Source organism: Mugil cephalus, chromosome 12 (genome assembly GCF_022458985.1).
Source record: "Mugil cephalus isolate CIBA_MC_2020 chromosome 12, CIBA_Mcephalus_1.1, whole genome shotgun sequence".
Classification (NCBI taxonomy): domain Eukaryota; kingdom Metazoa; phylum Chordata; class Actinopteri; order Mugiliformes; family Mugilidae; genus Mugil; species Mugil cephalus.
This window is the reverse complement of record NC_061781.1, coordinates 24,772,357-24,793,199: the sequence shown is the minus strand read 5'-3', so window position 1 is coordinate 24,793,199 and position 20,843 is coordinate 24,772,357. Positions and strand designations below refer to the sequence as shown.

At 38.1% G+C, this 20,843-nt stretch overlaps 1 protein-coding gene across 4 annotated transcripts in view; it reads right to left on the bottom strand.

The window, feature by feature from the left end:
- The window catches only part of LOC125017783 (nck-associated protein 5-like), a 63,900-nt gene that overhangs the window by 40,583 nt on the left and 2,474 nt on the right, over positions 1 to 20,843 (bottom strand). For 3 of the 4 annotated variants that reach the window (XM_047601270.1, XM_047601271.1, XM_047601268.1), the window contains exons 2-3: positions 8,174 to 8,316; positions 1,117 to 1,207 (exon numbers count right to left, since the gene is read on the bottom strand). In XM_047601270.1, the coding sequence (XP_047457226.1) occupies positions 1,117 to 1,207; positions 8,174 to 8,202 (120 nt within the window). In that variant the 5' untranslated portion in view covers positions 8,203 to 8,316. The remainder of the gene's footprint in view (positions 1 to 1,116; positions 1,208 to 8,173; positions 8,317 to 20,843) is intronic. The other variant, XM_047601269.1, reaches the window with a different exon arrangement.

Below are 20,843 nucleotides of genomic sequence, written 5' to 3'. Positions count from 1 at the left end.
TTCATTATTTAGTGTTGTGTGATAGTAAAATTAGATTTGTAAAGACGTTTTCTCGCCATGATTATTATTATTATTTTCCATTTAAAAAGTGTAATGCCAAAATATATCCCAATTACTTCATAAATCTCACTTAACATAATAAAGGATAAACTATTATAAAAAAAATGTTGTTGTTATTAAACATTAATTTCATTATATATATTTCCAATCATATTTATGGCATTTGGTAAATAGAATACATAATGGTGAAAAGACCAGGCTCAAAAACTGAGCCTTGGGGAACTTCATGTCATTTTATACATTCAAAATTTTGTATGAATAAAAACAAAGTAGTAAACTGATTGCCTTGCACTGCCTTGCAGTACTTTAGTAGAGTATTTTAAAGCAATTAAGTTAAAGTTAAGTCAAAAGTTAAGTTGAGCAAAGTCATAAAAAGGAAAAATTCAAAGGGAGCAAATATTATTTTTGCATGTCCTTATGTTTGCTGTAATATGATTATTAATGTGGTTAAATTAGGTACAAGTAAAGGGAGAAGTATTTCTACTTCCTATTAATTTGAATACACGGTACTAAATAATATATTTAATAATATACTGAGGCTGGTTTATTGTTGCTTCCAACTCTGCTGGAGGACGATTCATCTAAATACATTAAACTCTTTTTTTTTCAGCTTCCACTCAGTAGCACTTTTTGTTTTAAATGTCTCCTTGAAGAGCTAACCTCACTTCTAATCCTTTACTTTATTTAGTTTAGTTAAGGATTTATAAGGAACATCTGTGGGAACATCTGTGGGTACATCTGTGGCTGGTATCCTCAGATATTAGCCTGTAACTGGATGAAATTGTTTTCATACTACTACTGCTGCAACACCCCAGCAAATATCTACCATTTATGGAAATCTTTACAGTAAAAGTCATGTTTCTGTGTTAGATCTGCAACATGGCGAATGAAAAGTGAAACAATATAGTTTGTGTATTTTCTTATACCTGATGTAATGCATTTGTGCCATAACTTTCATTTCAAAGCATGAAGAATTCAGATTATTCACGGGTGTAGGATTATGCTGTTATCAAATGTCTTAAATAAACGAGTAACCACTGGGAGTCTTGGAGGCACCTTGTAAGCTTTCATCAGGTCCAGTGGGTCCACTTTGGGCCCTTCCAGTGAGTCCTGGTTCTGTATGAGCGTTCGCACCGTCTCCTCCATGCTGTGGACAGGAAGAAAACAGAGAAACAGGTTAATAACAGGCATCATCCACTCAGAGGGATGAGCCCACACAACATGGAAAAAGGTTTGACATCGTGGACAGTTGTCAGGGACCATCAAGACTTAAAAAAATAAGGAAAAAGTGGAGTTAGATGAACTAGGAGGCTTTATGAAGATGTGCTAAAGAGTTAAATATGAGACAATATGTTCATAATGATGATGCTGATATGAGTTTACTTGTTTTTGCTCTGAGGAGTTCAGACTCTTGGATCTGCAAAGCGTCTTGAGACAATTGTTATTGAGGAAATATAAATAAAAAACAAAAAACGTATTCAGGATTTATCATCTGAGAATATTTTCCTGCAACTCATCCAAATTTACTCAGATATTACATCCTGCAGACGTGCGCATAGTAATAAGTAGTAATTAGCAACAACCAGTAATTAGACTTAAAAACTATAATGTTTTTTTGAAATTGCATTTTCTTACTCAAACATAATATGGCTTTTGTTAGTCCTTGTATCAAAAGGGCATCTGGGTTCATTTGGGGCTGGTGTCACATCTGTTTGAGTTTCAATGATGGTGCTACATCTGTTTACATCTGGATCACTGACCAAATGTCCCTTAATGTAATAGTATTTGACGAGGCAGACACCGAATGGAGAAGTTAACCATGTCTGCAGTACAATGTCATTTTTCCAGCCTGCTGAGCACAGTAATGAAGTTTGCTAATTGGAAGCAGAGGTGTAGAACTGAAGCTGATAATAAACCGGTCGATCTTTAATAGAACATCCACCACAATTCACACAGAATTTATGAAGAGCGAACATCATCATCGGACGAGCTGCCGCTGAGACGATGTTCACATCTGCACACGATGACGGAAAATAGATTGGCCACCAAAGTCGTTTAAGGTTGGGTGTGATTTTAATAAGAAATGATGTTAATGAATACTTCATCAAGAAAATACAAAAAGCCTCCGGTACTTTCTTTGCAATCGTAAATAAAAAATCAAATTAACTGTTGCTATGGGCAATACTTTAATTATAGTTTATACTTTAGTTGAAAGATGGAGAGATGTTGTCTTCATGGTGCAGAGACAATAACTTGACCTGAATGTCACATATACTAAAAAAGATATATTATATATTTAGTGCACAGTCATCTCAGAGTCTACAACCTCATGCAGCTGAGGAAATTCTAAATTACTCCAGAGATGTGCGAGGCCTCCTACATCGCTACGATCCAGCCTGGGAACATTTCTGTCTGGTGTGGTAGAGTCTGGATCTGCTCTATCCAACCAACATTCACATCAGTGCTGCTCTGCAGGACCAGGGCACAGTGAATTATTAGTATTATTACCATCCAGACCACAGACAGGTTTCTATCTGCACCATTATGGCCTCAACTTAAAGGCTGAGAATGAGAACGATGTGCAAACCGTTCAGTATTTGTATTTGAATAAACTTCAAAATAGGTGTAACAATTAGTTCCACTAAGTGTAAAAATAAGTTTTCTTTAATTGTCCTTTCTAATAATTATGGATGTATCTGCAGTATTGGTTGATGTTTTGCATTAAATGCAGCTAATAGAGGTGATTTATTCTGACTTGACTGTGAAGATGATTTGATTGTTGTATTGAGGCTCAGCAGGTCGAGAGGTTAGAGGTTCAATCCCTGGAATGTGGCACATGCTGAAGTGTCCTTGAGCAAGACACTGAACCTCTGTGACTGTAAAGGCTTTGAGCACCAATAGGTAGAAAGGAGCTATATAAAAACAAGAACATTTACCAGTGGACAATAGTCTGAATTATCAAGCTAACGAATGCTAACAGACAAATGCTAACATGAGAACCTGACTGCAGACGTCTCAATACTAATGGAACGTAACAGAATAATCTCCAGGTCAAACTCCCAAAAGTTATTTGCTGCCTCTGCCTCAGTTAAGGTAAAAAAAAATAAATCTATTAGACAAAAACAGTCACAGTTTGGTCCAGTCACAGTCTTGTCTTGTTCTCTATACAATTATTATACCTTTCCCAATACTGTATTCGGTTTCAGCTCCACCCCAAATATGAACTATGAACACTTCTACGTCAACTCCATCCTCATCCAACCCTTTACTGTGTACAGCAGCGACTCCTCGTACATCAGACTTGTTTAGTGCAGACTTGCTAATCTTGCACAGTGTGGGTTGCTGCAGTTTTATTTCGCTGCTGCTGCTCCTGTGCACCATGCATATGACGAAGAATAAACCTTGAATCATTGAATCCATGAATCCATGATGATAGACAATAAAAAAAAAAACTATGTTCAGGCTGTGCATCCATTTCCAACACCAGTATAGCAAATATCTGAGCAAACAGTCTTATATTTATATGGCTCCATTCATGTGGAACCGTGTAAATGTTCACTCTCCCATTAACTCTGATTTGTTGTCTACCGGCTCCTGAGGGGAACGTCTGACTGACGGCTCAGCTGCTAAACGCTCGACACGGCGACTGGAACGTTGAGCTTTTCTGTTCGGGGGATTTGACAAGAACGAACACTGGGCGCAGAAGAGGAACTTCAGCTCTGAGGGCAGGGAAGGAAAAACTATTGAGCAATTTAATGCAATAAATAAATAAATAAATGTACATCCTGCTGTGTGTCAGTCCAGTTAATAAGACTCCAAAATGTTCATAATGCTCTGACATTTCTTCACATTTCTTTCCCTCTGAGCTGTTCATGCTTGACAGACACTGACCACGTTCCCATAAAGTCGTACGCAGTGATATTTTGCCCTGTCACTTCTACAGAAGCCTTTTCCCCTTTGTTTGATGCCGTTAGCATTAGCTGCCGACCGTGAGCGAGCTGCTGGCGTTCCTGCCCCCGGTCGCTGCCACTGACCTGAAAATAGAAAATAACAAAAAAAAAAACAAAATGGAAACACCAGTGGGTCTGGTGGCTGGAGGGGGTTATGCTAAACTTGAAGACTCATTTTGATGTGAAATTATGGAACAAGAGAGAATAAAGTACCAGTAAATTACACTGTTGGATGTTGTTGGTTCAAATCCCCCAAAGGAACAAACACACTGAACTCCACCAAATGGGAAATGTCATGGAGCTTTAATTTCATGACAGACCAAACGTGGTCTACAGTTGTGTATATAATGCAAAAATGCCATGTGGTGATTGGCTATAGGCCTGAAAACAGACAAAATGTGACCAACTATGTTAAACTTAAACAAAATCCAACAATTATATATTGATCCATATGTTGATATGGAGACATTAGATATGTTCCTCCTGTATCAGACAATTCATTCATTCATTTTCTGTAGGAGCTCATTGGGAGAACATACAAACTCCAAACCCAGAACCTTCTACCTGCGAGACATCAGAGCGAACACATCTTCTTCATTGGTTTGAGTGAAATTATTAATACATAATCAGCCGTCTGTGGTTTGACACATGACTTTGACACATGATTTTTCCCTGAGTCCTGAGATGAACTCAATCTTCATTGAGCAGCATCGGGACGGAGGTTTTAAAACGTTCATACATGACCCAGAATACGTGTGATAATTTGCATCAGTGTTAAACAGGTGATGAAGCGCTGACTGTAAACTCACAACAAACGAACTGAGAAATATTTAAACCTCACACACATGATCTTCATAAGGCAACTAAATGTCTTCATGCAGCCAAACCAACTACGTCCACATGCGACTAAAGAAGTGATTAATAAGCAACAAATCAACCTACAGTATGTGCACAAACATGATGAGTGTATTTTATGTTTTCCTTGCATGTGATTCTCTTATTTATTTTCATCACACCTGGTCTACATGAAATCTTCCTGCTTTCCTCACAAATCCATGTCGCTCTCATCAATATTTCATCCGTTGGCTCCTGGTAACTTCCCCACCCAGTTCTCACTCACCCCACTGACTGCAGGTCATTTGAGACGAGGCCGACCACACGAGTCCTCCGCCCTGTCACTTCAGCTCGTCACCGTCCCGTGTTTGTGATTGGGCACCGAAGGGGAAGTGTGTCTGCTGGTGCCTCCGTGGACGGGACGGGAAATAATGCTCAGCTGAGTCCCCTCAGAAAGGAGAGAAACAAGCTGGCGTCCTGTCTGCGTCTACCCTAACGAGGCCTCGTCCTCTTCGTGCCATCAGAGTCTCATGACTGAAATGAGGTCTGCAGGACAGTCAGACAACACAGACGTTTGTCCTGCCTGAGTGCAGAGTCATTGTTCAATAAGCAATAAGTTTTCACTGTGATACCAAGACACAGGATTTGGATTCTGTGATATATATATGAACCTAAAGCTAAAGACAGGGTTTGATTATTATACTGGGTCAGTAAACGAGGACTAGCCCACACTCAGTCAGTTCAGCCTCCTGCCCTCTGGGAGGAGGTATCACAGTCTCTGTTCCTGCTCCACCAGATTCACAAACAGCTTCATCCACCAGGACGTCAGGAAGCTGAACTCTCTCCGACTACAGAAGGACTGTGCTATTGCACATGTATATTTACACAACAGGCCTAAATTTGTTCATAACAGATCATAGTTTCATTGGTTTACTCTGTAACTTATCAGGAGACATTTTTACTATAATTATCAGGTATTTGAGTTTCTCTTTCTTCATAGTTTCCTCCTCTGGCTTTAACAACATCATGACATATACGAGGCATTCGTTCCTCAACAGATATTTACATGAAGACTCTCAGAAAACAAAGAGTTAAAGTGAATAATGTAAACTCTGATTTGTTTTTTTTTTTTACTTTTGCACTGAAGTTGTGACTCTTGTAAATCTTCTCGACCCTAAAACTAAGTCCTTCTTCTTTTCTTCTGCTGACATTTATCCAGAAATGATCTGGTAACATTAATGTTCACCTGAAGATAAACTGAGGAAAATGGTTCATATCAATAGGAGCAGGAGACATTGAACTCATGCTGGTTTTTCAGAAAGGCATCGTGAACAGAAACTTGAAGTTGCTTCCAAACGTTTTTCCTGTGGTACATATATATAAACTTACTATGACCGACTGTCTTCTGCATGTTTACAGCCTCAACCTTTATTACATGTTTAACTGTGCACTTTAGTTATTGTTTACTTCAGTGTCAGAAAAAGTCTTTATCTGTTGTGAACTTTACCTCTTCACCGCAGAATAGTAAGAAACATTTGTAATTGTCTTTTCTTCTGAGTACAGACTCATTCCAATAATAGTATCAGTTCCAGCTGTGATGCTGCTGTGACTTCAGTATCAAACTCTGTCCATATAAACCTTCTACTACAGGAGGAGAAGATCCTGAAGAGAGAAGCTGCACAAACTCTGTGACAAGTAATTTACTGGACGTATAAAAGAGAAACTGTAACAACAGTATCGATCCGATACCGATACTAGCCTTAGTATCGACACTATTGACATTTAGATTAATAAAGTTACAGTTAACTTAAGATGACAGGTATCATCTAACACCTTTTGAGGAAGACGTCAGTGAAATCAGCTGCCCAGCAAAGAAAACGTGCTAAACGTTCTGTTCTAAATGTTGTACTGTATCTACATCCTGACAAGAGACATGGACAGTTATAAGAGACGACACACAGACACACACCCGCGCATGTTTTTACAGTATTGTCGATGTCTTAAATGCACACGACCCCTTCCTTCTTACCGGAGGGGCCGACGTTGCTTTGTGACATTTTTGCTTCAGGCTACACTTTTGCAAAGCGTGACCGACCTCAGTCTCATCTCTGGACAACAATGTATGAATGAACGGCCTAGTTTCCTCCTTCAGCGGGGTCATGTGACCCTGTTAAGTAAAAGAGGACAAGCGCACGGTGCATGGGAAACTGTACAATTCCTGTTTTATTCTCAGTCTTTATCTGCGACGAGCTGAAGCACAGACGTCTACGTTCTACTTTCTACTTACGCCGCATTAAATTCTTTTCATTATGATTCGACAAGCAAATATATAAGAAACAAGAACAGAACAAATAAAAGAAATATGTGTTTGCACTTGCAAAATACAAAAAAAAAAGAAATGATGTCCCAACTGGTGCATATGCTAATCACTGGCGTTGCCGTTGTGTATCTGTCTTTGTGGAATAAATCTAAAAAGTTGGAAGCTACATGAGAAGTTTTTAGAGCTAAAGTTGTTTATAAAGAAAATGAGAGGGAAAGTATCCTCCAGAGATCCACCAGCATCTTTAGATTCCAGCTAATTAGCTCCTCAACACAACAGTCAGAAGTAGCTTAAATGTGTAAAAGGCTGCGGTTGAGGACACGGCACATAACAGGATTAAATGGACCCAAACATGTAGAATAATTGAACGGGGTCATTTAAACATTGCCTGCAGTTTAGTCGAAATGTGAAATGTTATTTTAGAATTTTATGAGAACTTGCTTCTAAGATTTCACCCAGAGCTGAATCTAATCTGACGTCATTTCCCTTAAAAAACGGAGCGGCGGATCAAATATCTCCTGCGTGGCAGAGGGTGAATTAACTCACAACTCACTGGGGAACTAATGTCACACCTCACTGAACTTATGCAGATACGATCGACCCTGGATTAAGAGGAGCTGTCAGGAGCCGAACAGTCGGCTGGACATAATGGTTATTATTTCCCTCTATGGCACGCTGGGAGGGGAGATCAATAACCTCACACCGTGGAAGCTTTAATATCAACTTTTAGTTTTGAGCGACTAAATAAAAGTGTATTCTAGGACATGTCTTCACGTGTAGCAGCTTCTGGAGTTAATGAAAGTGTCCAGCAGTTCTTCTCACTGGCTCCGTGTTGAGCTTTGATCCAAGTGTTCAAAGTGTGTCGCTTCTTTTTGTGCACACCTCACATCTTTCGTCCCACGTTACCCACGAGGCAAACACTCCACGCAGCTCTTCTCTTTAACCCGCCGCGTCTTGTGTTTCATGGAAAGTACTGAAGTACTGAAGTGTGCTGTGGTGGGGACGTTACCTGGAGAAGTGCTGCTGCAGTGTCACCATCTGCCGCCCACACTGCTGAGACTTCACCCTGTCCCTTCTCTCCGGGCCCAGATGTTGTTTGCTCTCCAGCTGGGGATTATTTTTATTGTTATGGATCAGTGTTTGGCGGCGTAGCTGTGGGGGCAGACGGGTAAACACGGTTAGTTTGTTGTTAATCTTGCATATCATAATCCCACTGAAGATTTCAAAGGTAAAGTGCATCTGTCTCCTTCTGTACTAAACAGTCGGCAGGTTTTTTAAAAAACTTCTCCTCCTCTCGCGCTGTGGTTCTGAATCAGTGTCGACGTCCTTGTTTTGTCCTCAGCTGACAGGTTGAGAGTTGGTCAAACTTCCTACTCGTGACATTTAAACAGGGCCTCGGGCTGAACTGTCGTTTCAGAACCAAATACCTGTGTATCTAAAAAACAACCAAAACATGCTCTGATACTGTCATGATCGGGACGAGAGGGGAGGAGGGTACTTTTCCTAGGGTATTTTATTCTATTCTACTCTATTCATTTAAGTAATTGATATATTTTATTCTATTTTATTTTCCTAGTGACGATATCCTTTATTAATGTATTTTTTAAAATCATTTTAGTAACTGTAATTCTTTTTTGTAAATAAGTTTTACTCATTTTTCAAACACTTTCTTCCCACAAGGATTTAAGGTTCTGAACACATGTACATCATATCAAATTACACAAACGAAGTAATGGATTCACCATCTCACCCTCCCATCCAACAGTAAACAGATAAATAAACAAACAAAACACAGGAGAGATAGAAAGAGAAAGAACTGCTGCTATGAGCTTTATCTAGGTTCTGCTTCCTGTAAAGAAGCACAGAAATCAAAGGGGGCCTCCATATCTTGAATGAAATGTTTCTATTGGAAAAGAATCAAACGTGTCGTAAGAAGTGTGGTGAAAACATAACTTTTTGTTTTATGATAGTCTCTTAACTTATTTATTTTCTATTTGTTGCTGGTTGTTGCATCTGCTGTTGTTGTGATCATTTTATCAGTGTTTGACCACCATTAAATTTCCCTTAGGATCAATAACATGTGTCTATCTATGGCTGTTAATATAATTATAATCATATTCCCTTATAGCTGGTCCTTTGGGTGTTTACCTGTTTACCTGAATATTAACCAACTGAACAAAAGCCCCTTCATGTGCTGCGTACTTAACATCTGCCTCTGTTTAATCCAGTCTTCATTGTCGCCCTAATGCTGAGTGGTCGAATGCAACTAAGAAAGTAGAAGAAAATTGCAAATATTCCAAAATAAAGCAGCTAAGACCGATTCCTGCCCTGCACTGTAGTAACAGGTCCAATGTTCTATTCTAAGAAACATATTGTTTTTATAAATGGATTAATTATACTCATGACTGATATACTCATTCCACTAGACATGTAAAACTAGTTGATTTTTTAAGAAATCAGTGATGTACAGTGTCAGTTAATTACTTTTCATGTGTTGTATTCTCGTTAAAGCCTTCTTCTGCATCATCTTCCCATAAATATAATAATAATGAGGACAGTTTCCAGCCTATTTCAGAAAGAATCCCTTTTTTCTCTGCTCGGGTAGTAGCCTCCGGCCTCAGGGTTGAGTCGCTGTGACTCATTTTACCCATCAGACTGCATCAGTACCACGGTATCATGCAGCGCTGCAGAGCAGGAGGCAACTCATGTCTGGGGTCATGTACTGTAACTCATCTGACTGCATCTGCCATCTGCACCATAGATGATCTGGACCTTAGCTAGAGAAGCAGGCGGAGGTTGGATGCTGTTGTAGGCGCCGCCATCGTCATCAAAGACACATGAGACACGATGACACATCAAAATGTTTTCTGTAGAGAAGGGACCAGACTAAACCAGAGTCCTAAAACTGGCTAAACAAATGTCATTAATGCTATAGTTGCACTAACTATAGTCCCATAAGTCCCCGTATGGGACCACAATGACCAGAATACTTTGCAACAACTTTTTTTGAAGTTTTTCAGACACAGAAGGATTTAGTTTTTCGTACACATCTGTATAAGTAACAAACACACACGTAGGATTTGTTGTTGCTGTGATGAAGAATGACTGGCTGAGGTCTAAGTACAAATAAATGCAAATAATTTAAGTATAATTAGAGTGACTTAAGGTCCAGTTTCTTATTCGTGTGTCCTTCAGTCAAGAAGTAAACTCTATAAACTATAAATCATCTCTTCTATAAATAAGGTGTGGAGTCCCACACGGGTCGGTGTTAGGGCCTACACTATTTATTCTACATATCAATGACACATGCGATGTATCGGAAACACTGAGAATGTTATTATTTGCTGATGACACAAATGTGCTTTTCTCTGGAAATAACCTACAGAAGCTACTGGAGACGGTCACATCAGAAACGTATAAACTGAAGACATGATTTGACAAATTAACTTTAAATTTGAATAAAACTAAGATTATGTTATTTGCAAACAATAAATCAAATCATGATTGACAATGTAAACATAGAGACTGTGTGTGTGACAATACAAAAACCTTATAAACCTCATATAATGTATGTTAAGTTAGAGTAATGTAGTACTGGGAATAGTTAGAGATATACTGGACCATAAAACATTATATATTCTATACTGCTCTCTGGTATTTACATATTTAAATCACTGTATATTCAGATATGAGCAGCATTAACACGGTTAAATGCAAACGATGGTCTGAACTGAACTAACATTTCCAGATTTTCTCTCTGAATATGTGAACCAAGGTGTTTCAGGGCTTCAGGGTAAAAACCATCTGCACTGATTTAACCCGGTGAGGACGTGAACACTGGATCTGTACTGCCACCTAGAGACGTTTACAGATCATTACCTTAGTGCAGGATTCTGCAAAATTTAAAGAGAAACCAGAACATGATTCTGTTTGACAATGGAAACGTCATCAGCTGGTTTATAGTGTTTGTCAGGAAATGTCCTAAATCTGCAACATTATTACTAAATAAATGTTATGACTTTATAGATTTCTGTGCTATCGTAATAAATCTCAACAAAGAATAAACAGCATTCAAGTGATTTATCTATATCTATAATAAAGAGGAATAAATAGAGAATAACTTGTAAACTATCCCTCAATTCCTTTATTATTTATATTTATTATCCTTTATTATTATAATATTCTCAGGTAAAGTCTGATTACAGACAGGACATTAATGTTCACTTGCACATTTTCACCTGTAATTGTGCTGTTGTAATAAGTCAACATGTCGACACCAAAAAATAAAATAAAAGTCTATTATGATGGTTTGTTGTTTGTTTGTGTTTTTACTATGACACTTAGCATGAAGCCCAACAACAGCTCTCAGTGAAAACATGATAATTTAATAAGTGTCTGATCAATATGTTCTGATATATATTATGTTGACATTAGCTACTAAACGTTTTCCTAATAATAAACGTTCCTATTAGATTCCATGCAGAGGCTATAATGTTACTATCATTTTTAAGACTTATTTGCTTTTATATCTTCAAGTATTTGACCTTAAATAGATTATTTAATATATATTTAATATACAGATATTGTCTATTTAAATCTATGTTGCTTTATACACAGATTATGCACTAATGTTGTTTACTTGGAGAGTTTCTAATTGATTTGATGATATAATTCATCATATGAGACATCATATGACAATGCAAAAATTAGACATTTAAAAGCAACTTCAGGAAAGAACTGATTCACATCCTTTATAAAGGATATTTGTTTTGTTTTTTTTTTTTTTACTTTTGAATAAGTACAAGTCTGAATGTGTTTGTCAGTCTTTGGCCAGTAGATGGAGTTCTTCATTCATTCTTCAGGATCTGATTTGGTCTCGTGGTCTTTTTAAATGTGACTCTGTCCTAAACTATCAGACATCACATATTAAATGAAAAGCATTTCTGTTGACAAAAATCCTCGACAGGTTTTGACCAGAAGAGATATATATATATTTATAGGCTTTAGTTTGCTATGCATTTTTCATTTCTCTTATTTGTCTTTATTTGGGATTAGTAGGAGGAAGAAGTATCAACACAGAATTGGAAATAATGAATTTGCAACATCTTTAGTTAGAAAAGTTATAGCTTGTTACTGTTGATAGAATTCACGTGTTATATTAAACTAGAAAAGCCAATAAGTTGAAAATAAACAAGTTTCAGCTGAAAATTTGATGAGATCAAAGAGCAGAATGAATCAGCACGTTTTTACACCAACTAGTATCTAGTTAAGAGGATAAAATTTTAAATGAAGCAGAATAATCTACCACTAACCGAACACTTAATGTCCCCGTATGAGGACGCAGGGTCTCAGGAGGTTAATTAAGTATGATTTATCTAGAGAGTAGCTGCTGATATCTAAGACTGATGCCTCACAGCATCAAGGTTCTGGGTTCAGATCCACCGGCTGACCGGGGCCTTTCTGTGTGAGTTCTCTCCAGATACTCCAGCTTCCTCCCTCCATTCAAACACATGCTAGTTAGGTTAATAGGTGATAACTGAATTGGTCATAGGAGTGAGTGTGAATGGTTTTCTAAAAGTTAAAAGCAGAATCTGTGTACGTAAAGATTTAAGGATCAATAACCTGCCTGTTTCACTCATGTTTAATCTATTTAAGGTCTAAAAAACTCGAGGAAATCAGAACAACAATGTAAAGAAGTCGTAAAAATGTCCATATTCACTTATCAGTTCCATGAAAATGAGATTATAGTTAGTGATAGTGATAGTGTTAGTGATACTGAAATATCGATACATCCGATACCAGGTATTTATGCTCTAAAGTCGATTCTCAAATCAAAATATCGATACTTTTGATACTTCAGTATTTGGAGGTGATGTAGGAACACAGTGTAACTAAACTACACTAAACCACAACACAGAATACAAGGCTTTTATGATGATGAGGACAGAAGAGGAGAGAACAGGGTCACAATTAAGATGAAAGGTTTCATTTTATAGTGGCCATTAAACGATGGCCACTACCTCAATATACTTCAGAGTTTGTAATAAATACATAAATCACTCTGATTCCTTATGAAGCTATGATTTGAAATACACTACTTTTTTTAGGTTTACCAGACACATTAGAGTGTGTTTACACAAAGTATCGGTATCGCCGATACCAGTCTGAATTTTGGAAAGGAAATCTGTGGTAACATCACTAATTATAGCCTCTATACATCATCTATTGTGGAAAAAAAAACAAGAGAAACTGTGTCTTCTGGTTTCTGTTCATCTCAAAAAACAGATTTGTATCATATGTTTAAGAAGATATTTGTCTTAACTTCTGCCCAACAACACGAAACTACCAACAACTTACACAGGAAGGTCTCAGAGGAGCTGAACCTCCATAGATGAACAACACGGCTGCACTAACAGTACAACCGGCTACAGTAACATCTCATCATTATCGTCCTTTTACACCGGATAGTTTCTTCATCCTCTGTTATTTACACAAACACAGTGACACGCGGTTCTTTAGACAAGATCTCACCAGAGAACAAATGGAATAATTACCAACAGAGATCAGTTTTCTTTCTTCAAGTACAAACGTCCATTTAGACTCAGTGGCTAAATACACAAAAAAGATGCTGCACAATGGATTTAAACAGTTGCACACACTGTCATTTATTCAGATAACAAACCCATAGTCTAAATTCTACGAGCCTCCTTTCCACCTCTTTATTCGCACAACAAATAACAAAATTACTGTCAGCTGTGAAAATACACAACAGTGACAGAGCTCAGAGGATGTTGTATAAAACCTTAGCTGTGTATTCAGAATATTTAACCACCCATAACTGATTCCTTTGGCTGCGTAGGAGCAGGATAAATACGACGCTTCATCATAAGTTCAAAAATGCTTCTTTAGCCAACGTCACTGCTGACGTCACGGGAGCTAATCACGCTGTGAGGGTCGATTAAACCTCGGCTCTAATTCCAAACCTCGTCTAAAACACGTTACATCTCGTTTTCACACTTTCACCAGCACGTGAGCGAGTTTGTATGGTTCAGCGTGAGTGTATCTGCACGTCTGAGACAAGCAGGAGAGGAAAAACTCACAGGAAATAACCAGAGAGCTGCACCAGCGCCGGGTCACATAGGACTTAATGTCTGTGGGACTCTCACAGAAAGACGGCAAATAACCAGACTTTACAACCTGAACTACACCTTTAAATGTGTTCACGATTTAAGGCGAGACGCTGCAGGTGAAAAGGGTAAAATGTTTAACTAATAGATAAAACCATGAAACTTCTCCAGATGATTAATCACATAAATAGAATATTTTTTGGTATTTAAATATGCAAATGAGGAGCTGTCTACTTAAATATGCACTAATTTGCATACAGAGCAGAAATCTAAATTCTTGTTTCCTTTTGTTAACATATTATATTTCCAGGTATCTACAGAGGGAATTTGAGATATCTCTTTATATCACTCCATAAATCACAAAAAAATCTAATGTTGCCACGTTTTTAGGAGTAAAATGTTCTATAAATCATTCTCTGAGTGATATATGAAAAACCTGCAGAATGCAGTTAGGAATAAATCTGGAAAGTTTGGTTTGTGTATCAGCTACAAAAGTGGAGATTTCTGAACTCACCTTAAAGATTTACATTGCAAAATCATGTATATTTTTATTGGAAATCACGATGAACCAAATTTCCTGTTGTGTTGTGTTGTGTCTCACCTTAAATCATTAGATCATTCATCTTTACTGACGAGTGTAAGCAGCTTTAAAAAAAACTTTTAAAGGTTTTCTTGAATTGAGAGACAGAAGGACACTTTTAATTAAAAATGACCTGTAAAAAATTCACATAAACTAAATACATTGTTAAAGTTGCCTGTATTTACGCCTGGAGTCCAAACTATTCCACCCATATATAATCTCTTCTCCTAATAGATCAGCTGTTAATGTCAGTGGGACAAACAGCTCGATATTTATTGTGCTTTTCAGTCACAGCGGTTGATGCAGGAGAAAAACAAAGCTAGCGTGTGTTTCACTCGAGGGGCTTTTCAGCCTCAAAAGCTCTCCAGTGTAAATGGTGTAATTACATGTCTTCCTCTGGGGTGGGCGGGCGGGTGGGTGGGGGGGTGAACTGATATAATCAAGGCAGCCGTCCAGCCCCTGGCATTGATGTTGGATAGAATTAGGACAGGACCTTAGTCAGATTTTGCCCCCTGGGTGTTTTACGAACACATACTTGTCCCCCAGATCACATCCTGCTGATACAGCGGCGTGCCAGCCTTGTGACTGTACCGTGCCGCTCACGCTGAGGAATGAGCGCAGGAAATGTAGATTCTGACGGGACTTATAAGGACTTTCAGACACCGAGTGTAAGCTGGGAATGAATTTTATAAGTAATAGTGTGAATTTGGACATTAAAGAAGTTGTTTTGTATTTTTTATTTCTCTTATTTCTTTTTTTTTTGCCGAAAATACAATTTCCCTGAGGGAGTCGTCACCAAGGGATCAATAAAGTTGGGTCTAAGTCTTAAAGCCTTTCTGCACTAAAAGGTGAAGCTACACAGACTCTAGAGCTGTAGCTGACGTCCACCTCCCCAGAAATATAACTACGCATCACGGCCACACAGAGAACAGGAGCTGTGATTGGTTGTCTTAGTACCAGCGTGTTTCTGCCTCAGTGTTTCCGGCTGCTTCTCCATCTCTGCACTTTTCTAATTGTTTCGGATCAATAACGATGGAACACATCACACGTTGGTATTTTTGGTCTTTCCGGAAGAGTCTACCCGACACCCTGCTGAATAACTGGAGGTAATAGCCTTTACTGCTGTAATTGCTAAAAGTCGTGTCCTTCTTGACTGGAAATCCACAGCAGCTCCTTCCAGCTTATAATGGATGAATGAGGTCATTTTTAAAAGTAGAGACGTGAACAAATTCTACGATACATAGCAACTGTTTATGGATTTGTTTTGTGACAATGTAACGCCCTCATCCATCTGGTTTTATTTGATGTTTTCTTTTCTTTCCTGACGTGTAATTTATTTATTTCTTTAGTTATTCTTGTGTTGCAAATCTTAATTTAATTGTGTATAAGAAGATGTTCTGGCATACGTAGGTGTATAAACATTAATAAAAGACATGAAACAGAAAGACGGACACACATCAGGGAAAGGTTAACTGAGAAAGTTCAAACATTTGTACGACTCAGGAAGTAGAAACAAAAATTAATCCGACTGGCAAAAAAGATGCAGCGCCAACTAGTGTTTGGGTGGAGTTATTACAGAATGAGCCGGACTGATGAGGTATTTCTATTTCTCAGAATTTTGTAAAACTTTTGCTTATACTTTTACATTATTTATACGTTTTACTAGATTTGCTTATTTTAATTTATCTTTCATTTTACTACTGATTCTTAACAGTGTTTTTTTATGTGCAACTAAGCCACTATGACCAAGCAATTTCCTTTGTGGATTAATAATAAAATCTGTCTGAGTCTTACAGACAAGGCTCTGTCTCAAGTCTCACATTTCGTTGCATTTCAATAAGTTCACACTCTCTCACGCCACACATGACGTTTGTCACACTGAAATATGATAAAACTCGCTGCACATAGACTTATGGTTAATAATCATTGAATAGATGAGGTGAAGGTGGGCTATTTGTTGTTGCCGGGTGAAATAGAAGCGCTCTAACCACGCCTTCCACGAATGCTCGAAAAATGCACTTGTTAAAGAAGAACTGGAAGTGGAAGTCTGTGATCTGTTAATCACTTCATCACTTAAATCATTACTACAGTATATTACAGTTTTAGAAATAACAAAGGCCTGTAAATCTATTATACTTAAAAATATCTGATCATAGTTGAACTGTGTGGCTCTGCTTAGACACTCATACTCTGAAGTTACACTACCCTGTCATCATAACTCCCTCTGACATGATTTCATCTATTTTTTGCCTGGTGTGTAAAACAGAACTGAATAAAACTTCCACAACAGTTCTAATGACAGACACAATGTTTTCAATCTTCACTATTTAGTTTCACATGCTAACTTTGGCTAATTAGCGCTGAATACAAAGGTCACATTTGTTACAGAACATGGCTGATTTCACAGTAATCCATCCAGACAGTGGTGGAAACATTCCAGTCGCAACTTCTGCAAGAATGAAAACCTGCAAAATCTGTCATTTGATCAAGAATATCTGTTTCAGGAACTGAATCATTAGAAATTATATTCGAGGGCTCTAACAATCAACTTAACCTAAATGTTTAATTTGATCCAGTGTCAAACTTGAGGGAAAATGTCAGGGGCTCACCAAGGTCAGGAGGATCCATCGCCTGGGGAGCAGCAGAGTCTGTATAACATTTTCTGGCAGTCCGTCCAATAATTGTCTAGACCATGATGGAGCATCAGACCTTCGGTGTTTCCCCTGGAGACGTTCTAGTTGGTTCAATACGGTTCAATAGCTAAGAATGTGCACAGCATAAAAACTCATATGCATTAAATAAATGAGGTATAACAGCTTTCAAAGCATCTAAGATAAAATATGCATAAAGTCCAAATAACAAGAAGCCAGCTTTACTACATTATAATCAAAAACTACGACTGGAATAACTAATGAGTCACCAGTGATTGCACTCATCTGCTTCTAAGATACAGAGAAATACTGAAAGGTTGGCAAAAATGAAAAATATCTAAGTTAACACGAAGTCAACCTGCCATCGATGAACCCTCCACCACTTCAAGTTTTAATTTCCTTTGGTAAAAATGGAAATTTTATGCATCCCTTGCTCCTTTCATCCCATAAATAGTCCTCGGTTGGCATATTTTTAGCACGTAGCTATTTTTTATGCAGCCTTGATGCTGCAGAGGTTCTAACTCGCTGTAATGCCGTCACCATTCTGTCGTTCCAAGTCTCTAATCTGATTCTGCACCAAACACTCGTCTTTGATGCAGAGCTATTTATTACAGATCCTCAAGTTTTATTTATTCAGGCGATGATTCAGCTCCACACACTGAACCGCTACTTTATATCTGAGGACATGCATCAATAAGAAATACATTTAATAGACACCGATCAGGCAGAACATTATGACCAGAAATCTGCAAAAACCGTGACTCATCAGAAAATGAACATGGGCCTCTGGGACGTGGAGGTCAGGTCGACACCTCGTGCTGTTCTTCATGTTTGTTTTAGTTGTTCCTAAAGCGTTTTTGTGTGTGTGTGTGTGTGTGTGTGTGTCTGTGTCAGGCTGCATCCTGCTGCCATCAAGGAGTGTCATTGCTACAGGGTGGGGATGTCTGGTCTGGTCTGGTCTGTGTGGCCACATGTCTAAGTAACATCCTCATGAATGAACCCAGGTCCAAAAGTTTCCCAGCAGAAATTAAATTTTCACAAGATGGTTTAAATGTTATTTACTTCTCATAATGTTTCTGAAATGTTACTTTTTGTCAAATGTTGTTGTGTTTTCTGAAATGTCATGTTAGCTGACATGTCATTGTGATTTCTGTTTTGTTTTGTGAATTGTTGTGTTTTGTGAATTGTTGTGTTTTGTAAAATGTTTTTGTGTTTTCTGAAATGAAGTTGTGTTTTGACCTTCAGGGCCACTGTAGGTGTGACCTCCTCCAAAGAAAACTTAAATGACGTTTCCCCAAGAGTAGCATCGTGTGATGATTCTAAAGGCTCCTCACAGACGTGTGGAAAAATCATTCATTTTATTATTTACATCTGAACTGTTTTAAATACAAGGCCAAGAGAAGCCGTCTGTGATAAAAAAAGTAAAGTTTGATACTGATGTTGACCAGTTAGTCAAGGAAGTAAACACAGTGGCAGCAAAATACATCTGAAACTGATACAAAAGGAGTAAAATAATATGAGTAAAAACAATTGCTACATGTAGAGAATGAAAAAATAGATGTGAAAATATATGCAGCTTTTACATATCTTATATATGAAGATCAATGGTAGATTTTTTTTTATAGAATAAGTAGAGGAGTAATCCATGATAATCTATGTGGAAAGAATCTTATCCTAAAAAAAATCCTTTTTTTTTCTGTTTTTCAGAGTAATTTATTTATTTATCACTCAGAAAAAACTAACGAAGTGTATTACTTTAAATTAAATTACACAGAAAAACTGAGTCCTTCTACTCCACCCGACCAAAACCTCTTTGGGAACTGCATGGGTGTAACCAGACCAGCACTTCCAGGACAGAACCTTTTAGCATCTCATCTCCTCCAACCACACAAACCATCCCCATTCATATCAGCTGTATTCATCAATAAGCTCCACAGCACAATGTCGAACATGCTAGCAGCAGTTTGTCTCAGAGATGTCAGAGCGTCTGGGTGGTTGATGAAGAACCTTTATGGCGTTATGTGTCTGATCTCTTTCAATAAAGTTTATTTTGACGAGGGGCTACCTAGTACTGAGGATAACCGTGGTATTAGACAACAAAAATAAAGTTAAAGACACATGCTTTAGTGACTCCAGACTGAATTCTAAAATACTTTTCACCTCATTTTCCTCTACTAGTCGGCCTTTCCTGTCAAAACCTTCCTTTAACCTTTGGGCTACATCTAACCTCTTTTATGTGGCTGCACAATGCCCTCATTCAGTTTCCCAATCTAATGCATTAGAGTATCTGCTTCAATGCGCCATATAGGGAATAGATGCAGCCACAGAGAATAGTCATCTCCTGACCCTAAGCTACTGTATAAGTCCTCCGGTTTCAGGCTTCGAGGTCAGGTCAGCCGTGCTGCTACGTTAATACCTTTCAAACGTCTCTTACTCTTGAATGAATGTGATGCCCTGTGTGAGGAGACAGCGGTGTGGCTTTCACAGTAGATTATGAGCCGGCTGTTATTTCTCCAACCATCATGTCAGAGGAGTCGGTTCAGTCTGAACATGAGGGACGAGGCTTAGTCGTTTCTTTACTCTCTACAGTGTTTGTGTCGTTTGACCACTTCTCCACGTTTGCTAGAGTTTCCTCTTAAGCTAAGAAGCTACAGCACCAATGACCAGCAGAAAATGTTCTCAGCCAGTGTAAGACGATGAGGAAACTAAAATTATAAAGGTCAGGACTAATTTTCCAAGTAGATCATCACAGTTAAAGGAGTAAACTTGTGGAACCAAGTACTTGATGAATTAAAGTCAAGCCCCCTAACTGTAAATTCAGAAAGATGTTTAAACGTAATCCATCTATTTGTCATCTGATTAACTTGACTGGCATTGGTTTTTCATTTTTTTATTTCTTTTATTTTGCTGCTACTTGATGGTGTTTGCATACGATCTGGAGAGTCTATGTTCGAACTGATAAGTTTGATTTTAAGATACGAACATTAACGTAGCTGACCAGTGTAAAGAAGCTGTGAACACAAAACTGAGATATCTTTAGCTTATGTAAACCATCTATCAGCTACTAAAATAAATCATTAGAAGTTTTAAGGGTGTATTCATTTAGTCTCATTCTCTGGTTTGGTTGCAAAGTCCTGAAGAAAAAATCTCTTCAGCTGTTAAACTATTAACTCTGCTCATTATAGGTAGTAACTGTGGTTTACCGCTGCAGTCCAGTGTGTTTTTAGAACAGCTTCACTGCAAAGAGCTGCTGCTGTGGCCTGAAATTAGTGATGTTTCTGATCCGATAATGATAAAATTCAGGCTGGTATCAGCGATACT